Here is a 12,108-nt window from a genome sequence, read left to right on the forward strand (position 1 = left end):
GCTGGAGGCGTCTCAGGATGGGAACCTCGAAAATTCATTTCCCCCTCTAAGGTACACCCTGTCTGTTGGGAGAAAGCGAGATGAGAAAAGAAAATAAAGCAAAGGGTCCATCCAATCCGACGTGAAGAGCTCCACCAATCCAGGAATTTCCAGAGTGATTTATCTCCCACCCCGTTTCATTCCAAAGTGGATGTATATGCAGACAGTTGCAGGCAGGTGTTGCCAGGGTATCTCTTCATGAGCCAGCCTTGGGGATTGTGAGTGCATTCCGTGCAGTGCCCGGGACCTTACAGGGTCTCTGTCCCCTCAGGATGCCCTGCCCTGTGGCCTGCAGCACTTTTGTGTCATGGCCGTCTCACGTTTGCCTCCTTTTTACCATCTTCCCACGGCTCCTTGAATTCCCCGTGTCCTGCATCTTTTATATCCCCGATTGTCCCACCTGCTGACATGTATCATCTCTTCCCTTTTGCACCATGACTCCAACTTTCTGCATCTCTCCAGTCCTTTCCGAGGACCCACTACTTCTTTCTCCACGTTTTTTTCCCATGTGCCCTGACTCCAATCTTCAACTTCACTGAACCAGGTCTGTTTGCCATGATGTTTTGCAAACATACCAAGGCCACGTTAGTCGGCATAATTTCTGGGATGAACCCTGGAAACAGTGCCTTGGAATACCCTCACTTATATCTGCACATCCATTTCTGTCCTTTTCAAGTGGACTTGTTTCTATCCAAAATGTCATTTCTTTCTGCCTTTGAACCTCAACATTTGGAGAACAGGGGCCACGGAGAGAGAAGAGGCAAAGCCAACCCCCAGTTTAAACCTCTTCCCAGGTGCCTACCTTTTGCTGTACACCTGGGCTTTTGGGACAAGAGTTGCCCCCGGCACCATGACTGCTGTCTGCCTGGGCTCCAGAGAAAGAGGGGTGAAGGCTGGAAGGCTGGGGAGAGAAGCTTGAAGGATGGCCCTCACGTGCCCCTGAGTTCTGTAGAAAGGAAGACGGACAAATTAAACGGCCACCAGCAGCATATTTGAGGGTAACCTTTGCTGAGACAAGTAGTCTCTGCCCTGGTGTCTCATCCTTCCAAACCTCCCTGAATTCCATCACCAAAGTCTCAGATCTGGCTTTGGACGTATCATTTCCTGTTCACAAACTTTCCATGGTTTCCACACATCTACATCGTAGGGTCTCCACATCTAACCAGGATAAGTCTTCAAGACGCTCCACAGTCGAGTATGATTTCCCTCTGCGAGCTTAAATTCTACTAATCCCTCCAGGCCCTGTACATATTCCCTCCCTGTGTTTTTTCACATGGAATGATCTTTTCCTGACTCTCCTTCTCCAACTCCACTTCTCAAGTTCAACCCCTTTGCAAAGCCTTCCAGACTTTTCTAGCGCTTCATGATCAATACCCACTGCCATGCTTTGTGCAGCATTTAATGTCAAAAGTGCCCATCAGTGATGTTATCCTATATCGCTCTTTATCTTTTAATTGTTTTATTATGGAATCATTCATGTCTTTACAAAGAGTGCTTTGTAAACCATCAGTGATTGTACAAATGGTAGTTCTTCTTGATAGTATCGATGTCCTTCAATTGAGCATCTTCTGGTCCACAGCTGTATATTTCAAGAGCTATTTTTACCTTTGTTGCCTAGGACATGATGCGCTCAATACCTGTTGTCAATGGGGATGATACTCCATGTAAGTTTCAGCTCCTCCCGGAGTGCTGACTGAGGACTGAGCATCATTCACGTGAATGTGCTGTTCTGGTGGGTTCATAAAAATGTACTCGCCTTACCTATGGCCACGCCTCATACTCCCAGGGTAGAGAATATTCAGTGGGAAAAGGGCATGCATTTTAGAATCCGATAAACCTAGGTTCCTGTGACCCTGAGCAACTGGCTTCACCTCCCTGGGCCTTATTTTCCCCAACAGCAAAGAGTGATAAATTGGAACTTGTAAGGTTGTTGTGACAATTAATGAGATGACTCATGTACATGCCTCTTACTATCTGGTACACGGCAGGCATCCAATTAATGTAAGTGTTTTTCCTATTCCCTTTCTAATAACATAGATTTCAGAACCTTTCCATAACGTAATTGTCTTTCTCAAAGAGACTTTCCTAATAATTCTTTGTTTTCATGGATAAAAGAAAAGGCCTGGATGGTCACCTTGGTCTAGTCTTTGAACTGGTCACTATTCTAAGCCACCCCTACTCTCGCTCTGCACGAAACACACTGGTTTCTTTCTGGTCCTTGAACATTCCACACATGCTCCTACCACAGGGCCCTTGCACTTGCTGTTCCTCCTTCGCCTGCAATGCCTTTGCCTCAAGTATTTACAAGGTTTTCTCCTTTACCTCCTTCAAACGTCCCGGGCCCTTCCCTTTAAAGTTGTAAACTTCCAAACTCCTAATCTCCCTTCTCTGCCTTTTTTCTGTAAGATGTATCATCTAATGTGTTAAATACTTACTTATACCTTTTGTTTACTATCTGTCTCCCCATGAGAGTAGGGATTTTGTTTGGCCAGCTCAGCACTAATCCCCAGAGACTAGAACAGGGCCTGGCACAGAGTAGGTAAATATCTGCACTATGCAGACCATTACATGGCCATGGTAACTCCCTCTTTGGCCCTCTTGATGAGTTGGTTTGGCCTACGGTAAGGCTTGATACCAGGGAGTCCTGGGAACAGCCCCACGAGCCAAATCCAGCCCCTGGCTTGTTTTTGTAAATAAAGTTCTACTGGAACACAGCCACGTGCATTCGTTTACCAGCTGTCTATGGCTGCTTTTGTGATACAGGGGTAGAGTTAAGGAGCTGCGACAAAGACTGTACACCCCACAAAGCCAAAACCATTTATGATCTAGCCCTTTCCAGAACAAGTTCGCCACGCTAGTCTCGGAGGTGAATTCGTTCTACCGTAAAGGCTTGTGCGTCCTGGCCTCTGGCAGTTGCTACTGGGTTTGTGGCAAACCCTCCCCATGAAGTTCCAACGTCAGCTCTCTAGCAGCTGCACGTCCACATCCCGCTTCCAGGAAGACGGGTTCACCAGGCACGGGGCCAGGCGTTCTTACCTGTGCAGTACGCACCTGGCTGCCGACAGGTGAGGAGACCCTGTGCTCGTCTCCTTGGGCGCCCGAAGGTGCGGGTAGGAAGTAATGGTTGTTCGGCGAGGGGGGCAAACTGATGTGCTGCGGGCTTTTCACAGCCCCGAGGGGCGAATGCTGCGGGGAGCACTGCGGGCTGAGGAACGTGGAAGGAAGTACGCTGCTTTGACCTGAGGGCTCCGCACAGGGAGTGCTCCCGAGGGGCAGGAGCTGAGCGTCTTCACGAGCCGGCGGCTGGCCCTCCGAGCAGGCGCTCTGTCTTTTCACGGCTCTCTGCGGGGATGCGAAAGGACAGCTGCAGGCGGCGTCTTCCTGCTTGACGGGGGCGGCGGGGAGAGGCGGCAGCGTCTTCTCGGCACAGCTGCCCCTCTTCTGCTTCTGCAGCTGCAGCCTCAGCTCCTCCACGTGCCTCTGCTCTTGCTGGAGTTTCCAGGTGAGCTCGTTGATCACCTTCTGCTTCTCCACCAGCATCTTGTCCTTCTCGGAGTCCAGTCCGTCCAGCTCGGGAGGGATGCAACCCCCGTTGACACTGCCCACGAGGCTTTCCTCGGGGCACGCGTGGACGGGGGACGGATGCAGGCCAAAGGACGGGGAGGCATCGTTGAAGGTGTCTGGCAGGGACCCCGCCACCGACAGGTCGGAAGAGGCGGGCGAGATGGGGGGGCTGGAGCTGGTGCTGCCGAAGTGGTAGAAGCCGTTGGACGAGGCGCCGGTGGGCGGGGAGGACTGGTAATTGGGCAGCGCGCTGCTGGGCGTCACAGGAAAAGTGACGGTCGTTATGTCACCGAAGTTGGGCACCGGGTTCCCAGAACAGTCCTGGAAGGGCCGAAGCCGGTCCATGAGGGCCGTCTTGGTGCCGGACACCGGCAAACCTCGTATTCGAAGCTGCTGTCTTAACTCAGAGACCTAAGGAAACCAGGCCATCGTTAGTGCTGCTTAATGACCATCTTTTAAAAATGTATTTATTGTTACAGAAACTTTAAGACATCACAAATGGGATTTTATGATGTCCCCTTCCTTGTTTCCGACTTCCTCCCCTACACCAGATATTCTATCGGTTTTGCACAATTTTAATGATTTGAAAATATCGGCATACACCATGTTTTCATGGGTCCAGATTGCAGGGTTGAAATAATTACATGTGTTCATAAATCACAGATATGTAAAAATATGATAGACATGATGGAATACTTTAGATCCATTAAAACTGATGCTATTTGTTGATATAGAATAATGAGTAATTATTTATGGTATATGATTAAGTGAGAAACGTTTGAATTGCTTCAATTTCTATAAGAATTATATAAATATGTGTATGTATGTGTATATATATATATATATACTTAAACCTATGCTTGCAAGATGAAAATGTCTAGATAAAAATATGCTAAAATGTTAACAATGGTTCTCCTTATCTGTATTTCCAAAATAGCCCACATCAGCATATTACTTTTGTAATTAAAATGGGAAACATATTAAATACCTAAATGTCAATAATTCCATAAAACAGCCAGAAATCTATAGGGAAATATTCTTCTGATATTTTGCAGGGAAAGATCTTTTGAGCCTCAAAGCAAAGAGAGTAATAATAAAAATACTGACCACAAAAATTGAAAACTAAAAGTCAAAAATACTGGAAGAAAATGCAAATGCAAATAGCCATGTCATTAAAAAAATAATTGCAGGGCAAGTAATAAAGTGTTAGTAAGCTCAATGTTTCAAAAGAAAAAGATTGACACCCAATATAAAACTGGGTAATGGACATGATCCAACCCTTCACAAACAAAAGATAAAATTAAAAGAAAAATGGCCAATAACGTATGTATACCATCAGTAGTATTCCAAGAAATGCAAATAAAATAAGTATGTACATAGCTTTGTATTCATCAAATTGACAAAGAAATGATAATAACACTGTGTCAGTGAAGTAGCAGAAAAAATAATTGAATAAAAATGTTAAGAAAAAAAAGCTTTTTAATACCTTGCTATTCCAAGTGTGGTCTTTGAACCAGCAGCATCAGACAGCATCTGGCGCTTATGGGAGAAATGCAGAATCTCAGGCCCCTCCCCACACCTATCCAATCAGAATCTGCATTTCACCACGAGCCCCAGGTGGTTCACTGGGCACATTCAGGCTTGAGAAGTGCTGCCCTAACACACTACCTCTGGGAATAGATTGGCACAAATGTTCAGGACAGGAATGGGGCCATATGGATCAAGAGTTCTTAAAAATAGTTATATATTTTGGTTTAGGAGTTCCACTCCCATGTATTTAGCCTGGGGAGATAATTAGAGAAATTAATAAATGTGTGTACAAATTATATTTTTAATAGCAAAAATTTGGAAGCAAGTTAAAAGTCCAATAGAGGGAGGTCAACGAGGTGGAGAAATGATATGCCAGTATTAAAAAGAAAAATCTTATTGAATGTTAAACGTTATGAAAAAGTCCATGATAAATAAAATAAAAAAGCATGCCCGAAGTGTATGCTCACATAATTATTTTAAAATAATTATTTTAAAACCAAACATGTTCATACATATTTTAAGTCTAGAAGGATATAGAATCTGTGAGTTAATTGTCTTTTAAAATACTTGGGACTTCCCTGGTGGTCCAGTGGTTAAAACTGCGCCTTCCAATGCAGGGGGCGCGGGTTCGATCCCTGGTCAGGGAACTAAGATTCCACATGCTATGCGGTGCAGACAAAAAAAAAACAAACTCTTCACTTTTTTATACACTATCATATTTCAATAGTGAATATATATTACATTAAGAGTTATTTTAAAAGTTATCTCAAAAAGGATTTGAATAACTTACCGTACCACAAGCAATAAAATATGCTCTCGGCCCCCTAGCCTGGCTAGCATTTTTTTACCATTTCCCTGGTTTGAAAAAGTGCAAAATGGCAACTCATTACTGTTTTAATTTAGAGTTACTTAAAATTAATGAGTTCTACATTTATTTTTAGACTCTGCTCTGGCACTGAATAATTTAAACAACATTATTAAATAATGCAGCTCATATTCTAAAATAAAATGAATACTTGTTCAGTCCAGTTTGCTATAAATTTCAGAATATTATGCTGTGTAGGCTTGCTTGGGACAAAGATTTGTATAAAACTCTTTCTTACATTCCCTGGTGTTTTATTTTTTTAAGTAATTAATTATTTAATGTTTTGGCCATGCCATGCAGCATGTGGGATTCTAGTTCCCCAACCAGGGATCGAACCTGCACTCCCTGCATTTGAAGCACAGAGTCTTAACCACTGTACCACCAGGGAAGTCCCTCCCTGGCGTTTTAATCATTGATAAAACTTTAAACCATTTATTACGAAAAATTTCAAACATACACAAAAGTAAATAGAAAAGTGTAGTGAACCCACAAACCCATTAACCAGCTTTGACAATTAATCAGCCCTCATTTGTTTCATTTATACACCAATCTTGTTTGATTTATACCCCAAACTACTTCTTCCCCTACATTTCCTGAATTATGTGGAAGCAAATTATATATTTTAATCTGTAAATATTTTGGTATCTTTGTCTAAAAAGTAAGTACTTAAAAAATATAGATATAAGATCATTATCACACCTAAAAATATGAATAATTATTTCTTAATATACATCAAATATTTTCCCAATTTTTTAAACTTCCCATTTACTTTCTCTCTCCTCCCCCCGACCCCCCATGCTCTCTGGCTCTCTGACTCTCCAGTTTGTTAGAAGCGGGATACAAAAAAATCCATATACTGTCAAATTACCACTTATAACTTTTAAATGAGAAATCAAACTTTTTTCTCAGTGCTTTTCCCCTTTCACTTCTATGTAGCAAAACATAAGCATTTTTCTGGAAAACATCACCTTCATTGCCTTACCTTTCTGATTACTTTTTTTGAGGGTTACCTTCATTAAGTCCTCTTATTTCTTCCTTTCCCTAAATGTGGTTCCATCATTCACCTCCTTTATTCCTCTTCTCTCCTTCCTTTCCGCTTTCTCCATCCTTCCCTCCCACTCTTTCCATTTTGTTCTCCTTCTATCTCACTTGCTGCTCTACTTCCAACCCTCCCCATTATGCAAACGATTCCGAGATTTCTCTTCCTATCCCTGACAGCACAGGTGAGCTGAGCGAGGCTGATGTATGTCTAACTGATGGAAACTGGCTAGACTTTTTCTCTTGGTTGTCGTCCTGGCACTTGTGCTCAACTTTTCTAAACTGAATGAACTTGCCAACATACCTTTAAACCATCTCCTCAGTCTACCCTCCCAATTTCTGCTGCTGCTGTAACTCTCCCAGGTGACACCTCTCCCCATACACCCAGTAGTCAAGCCCAGTTCAGGTTTCTCCCATCTATCCCCCACCCCCTTTCCACTCTCAAGAATGACAATAGCAAAGCCTTTGACATCAGTCACTTGAGTTCAAACCCCAGTTTTGTCATGTAGAAGCTGGTTAACTTGCATTTCATTTAACCTCTTTAAGATCCTGATTTATTATGTTTACATTTAAAACTTATCTTGTAGGGCAAAAATTAAAGCAAATCTCAAAATAAACAAAATTGATAAACTTTTAGCCAGACTCATCAGGAAAAAAAAGGGAGAGGGCTCAAATCAATAAAATTAGAAACGAAAAAGAAGTTAACAGTGGACACCACAGAAATACAAAGGATCCTAAGACACTACTACAAGCAACTATATGCCAATAAAATGGAGAACCTACAAGAAATGGACAAATTCTTAGAAAGGTACAATCTCCCAAGACTGAACCGGGAAGAAATAGAAAATATGAACAGACCAATCACAAGTACTGAAATTGAAACTGTGATTTAAAAACTCCCAACAAACAAAAGACCAGGGCCAGATGGCTTCACAGGTGAATTCCATCAAACATTTAGAGAAGAGTTAACCCTTATCCTTCTGAAACTATGCTGAAAAATTGCAGAGGAAGGAACACCCCCAAACTCATTCTAAAGCAAACCTCTGAAAGATGGCCGACCGATAGTTTATACTCAAAAAATGGTAGTTCCCACTGTCACCACCACCATCTCCTTACACCTCTGCTAATTATTGTAACTATAACCAGCCAATGATTCTGAGCATGTGCACGTCAAGGAAACCACCTCTCGGGGCTCTGATAGGTGGCACATCATATCTGGACTATGTTTTCTTTGGGGCCAAGACATCTCCAGTCCTATGTGATCCGAGCTCCCATCCAGAGATAGACTACTTAAAAAAAAATCTTTGTAGAAGACATATGACATAAAATTTACCATTTAATAATTTTTAAGTGTACAGTTCAGTGGCATTAAGTACATTCACAATGTTGTGTAAATATCACCACCACCCATCTCCAGAACTTTTTCATCATCTCAAATTGAACCTCTGTACTCCTGAAACACTCACCCTTTATTCCCCTCTCCCCTGGGAACCAACATTCTACTTTCTGCCTCTATGAATTTGAGGACTCCAGGGACCTCACAGAAGTGGATGCACACAATATTTGTCCCTTTGTGTCTGGTTTACTTCACTTAGCATAAAGTTTTCCAGGTGAGAGAAGCTACTTTTATCTCTATGGATTGATGATCTGCGGGGGTGTGGAGGGTGAGGGACCACCGCTCTGGAGAGCATCGTCATAAACCTGACATCCTCTTCTAGGTTTATAGCTGACAAATTGAAACAAACTCGACGAAACTAAGCATTTTTATTCCAAGTGTAAGGAATAGAGAAACCTTTGATATCAAAGCCCAAGATACATTTTATTTACCAGTGTTGACATTTGGTGGCCACTGAATTTCCTCTAATTTGAAAGAGTCCCAATCCTACTTTTCCCCCAAAGGAGATAATGACTGAGGGCTGAGGGCTGAGGGCTGAGCATGGGAAGGAGGACGGAGGGCTGGGGAAGAGCCATAAGACTGGCCCAGTGAGGACCACGGGGGCCTTTAGGAATTTAGTGTTTTTGGGAAAAATGATAAGATCCTCTTGGGGGGAAGAGTAATCGGTGGGGTGGAAACCAGGTAAAGAGGTGCAATCACTGAGCTGGAGTAGGCATTGGAGGGAGGTGTGCCCACGCATTGGAGACCCAGAAGGGCCCTGCCTCCATCCTTTGCTGTCCTTTTGTAAATACCGGACGGACGAATCTGCCAATCCTGAAGACTGCTCTGAAACACACCAGGTTCAACTCAAAGGCCAGCGTCCTTACAGTGAACTGAGATCCATAAGCGTGAGCCAGAGTCAACTGCTAGCACACATATATCATTTAACAAGCTGTTGCTACACTTCAGGGCAGAAGTTCTCAGAATTGGGGATTTCATAACAGAACAGCACCTTGTCTTAAATTATATTATCGACATAGGGTTCCCAACATTTTACCTTGTTAAGTAAGGACTATTCTCCTTATTTAATAGCATCCTGATGGAAGAAAAAGAAATAAAACACCAGAAACACTCAACTTCTATCCACTGCTGCCATCATTTCCTGATGGAAAGGACATTTTGACATTCAAAACATTGCGGGGAAATAAATACTTCGAATAAAGATTAGTCAGATATATTGAACACAGTTAGATTCATGAAAAGCTCCTGACGTGGCTCTTGTTTTTCTTATTTCAAGAGACTGGTAAAAGCTCATCGTGAAATTGGCCATTGGAAACTTGTATCAATCTCAAAGCCGCCCTCTGCGCTAAGGGCTATCATGTATACGATTCTATGTGACTCTTACAATGACTCATTCATGCAAAGGAGGAAACTGAGATGCAGAAACATTAAGAGACCAGCTTAAGGTTGCACAGCCAGTGGAAAAGCTGAGCTCGGAACCCACAGTCTTCTGTTCTACTGGGTGTCCAACCACAGTGGTTAAAAAAAAAGTATTTGTTAAAAAAAAGAAAGAAAGAAAATCATGTCAAACCGTATACCTTCAGATCATCTAGGTTGGATGGGAGAGGGCCTGGCTTGAGAGAAGAGACACCAGTTTGTCCAGAAAAACTGTTTTTGGCAGGAGACAAAGGGGCATTGCTCAGTGGTGCTGAAGAAGGGTTTGGATTTCTGACCACCTGCTCATTTGGTTCCCTGAAAAACAAACAGAAAAGAGGCACTTAAAATACAATCAAATACAGTCAAATATACATCTGGGGGTGTGACACTGTGATTTAGAATAGGAAATACATATTTGGTCTTCATCCTGGTTTCTGGCATAGCTCCTAAAACCCTTGGGATTTCCTAAGTCATGAGAGCACAGAACTGTCTTTTGTTTTCCTAATGAGGTGACTCTTGGAAGCCACCTAAGGATGGAGGGTGGTGGCCTGGAGAACCAATCATGTGATTAGAGAGTTGGAACTTTTAGTCCCACTCCCGACCTCTGGGGAGGAGAGAGGGCTGGAGGTTGAACTGATCGGCAATGGCCAATGATCTAATCAACCGTGCCTATGTAATGACGTCTCTATAAAAACCCAAAAGGATGGAGTTTGGAGAGCTTCCGGGTTGGGTAGCACGTGGAGATTTGGGGAGACTGGTGCACCTGGAGGGGCCATAGATGCTATGCCTGCCTCCCATGTACCCTGCCCCAAGCATCTCGTCCATCTGGCTGTTCCCATGGGGAGTTAACATGCTTTTACAATAAACCGGTTACCTAGTAAGTACAATGTTTCTCTGAGTTCCTGAGCCACTCTAGCAAATTAATCGAACCCAAGGAGGGGATTGTTGGAACCTGCCATCTGTAGCCGGTCTGTCAGAAGCACAGGTGACAACTTGGACTTGTGATTGGTGTCCGAAGGGGGAGGGGGCAGTCCTGTGGGACTGAGCCCTCAACCTGCGGTCTCTGACACGATCTCTGGGGAGAGAGCATCGGAATTGAGTTGAATTGTAGAACACCCAGCTGGTGTCAGAGAGTTGCTTGGCAGTGTGGGGAAAACTGGGTGACCAGAACCCTTAGGGGGTGGCTTGCATTTAGACTGGATCACAAGCTAATTGCCCAGAAGGATCAGGCGTGTAATAATCAATGCATCAGCAATAATAATCGGTGCAATGTCATAAATGTAATAATAAATCAGTAGAAGTGGTAGGGTGAGGAAGAACCGCAGAGTGGGCCAGACGGCAAGTGGCAAGCACCCCTCAAGCTAGTTTTGGGGAGACAAGAGGGAGTGGTGGAGACTGTGGCCGCGGGAGAGGCCCGTCCATCTGTGATTCAGCAGATGCCCTGTCCTGGGGAGGAAAGAGCATGCGCACGAAGCTTGATCACGTACCGCACGTGGCGTAATCGCCAGCATGACCCGAGGCTGAACAGAGACAGGTGGGGGAACCCACATCCCAACTCTATGGTTGAGGAGAAAGACCCTTTACAAGGTGATCTAGCTGTGAGATCACACACTGGGCTCAGGAGTCCATCTTTGAGGCTGTCATCCACTCAGCCCTGAGCCAATTCCTGAAACGTAACTGGTATTGGACTGGCTCCCAGTTCCAATGTTACATTCTTAGATGGTTCCTCCCCTCCGTTCTGCCATTAATCTAGCGCTAATACTTTCCCCAAAGAGGCCTCTTATCAGGGGCACTGATGTACCTGCTTCCTCCCGGCCTTCTGTCCCTGAAAAAGTGGGCATGGTTTCTAAAGAGTCACATTCTAAACACACCGGACCAGGATGCGGTGCAGTGCGGGACTCGCTGGGTCCCCAGGGGCTGGCCCGGGGGCCTCGGCCAGAGAAGCCACCGCCAGCGTCTGCCCCCCGGGCGCCAGCCTGGGCTTGCCTGACTTACTTGAGCTGAGCTTGGTGGAGCCCGGGGTAGCTGAAGCGGTGCTGTTGCTGTTGGCTGAGGATCTGCAGCTGTAAGAACAGCTGTTGCTGCTGGAGCAGCCGGGCGTAGGCGGAATCCATGGGCGGGGGGGACTTCTCTGCCTTCTGGTCCGGGGGGATGTACTGGTGATATTTGAGCTTCTTCACCTTTGGCTTGGGGTCCTTGGGCTTTTTGTGGCGGTTCTTACTGTCGCTCAAGGACTTGGACTGCAAAGCAGATGGAGAAA

The 12,108-nt window shown here is 44.5% G+C and overlaps 1 protein-coding gene across 1 annotated transcript in view; it reads right to left on the reverse strand.

The window, feature by feature from the left end:
* The window catches only part of MYOCD (myocardin), a 254,043-nt gene that overhangs the window by 12,273 nt on the left and 229,662 nt on the right, over positions 1–12,108 (reverse strand). Inside the window, exons 8-11 of the mRNA XM_061175437.1 lie at positions 11,844–12,088; positions 10,010–10,163; positions 3,076–4,014; positions 842–985 (exon numbers count right to left, since the gene is read on the reverse strand). Coding sequence (XP_061031420.1) covers positions 842–985; positions 3,076–4,014; positions 10,010–10,163; positions 11,844–12,088 — 1,482 coding nt within the window. The remainder of the gene's footprint in view (positions 1–841; positions 986–3,075; positions 4,015–10,009; positions 10,164–11,843; positions 12,089–12,108) is intronic.

The sequence above is a fragment of the Eubalaena glacialis genome, chromosome 19 (genome assembly GCF_028564815.1).
Source record: "Eubalaena glacialis isolate mEubGla1 chromosome 19, mEubGla1.1.hap2.+ XY, whole genome shotgun sequence".
NCBI lineage: Eukaryota > Metazoa > Chordata > Mammalia > Artiodactyla > Balaenidae > Eubalaena > Eubalaena glacialis.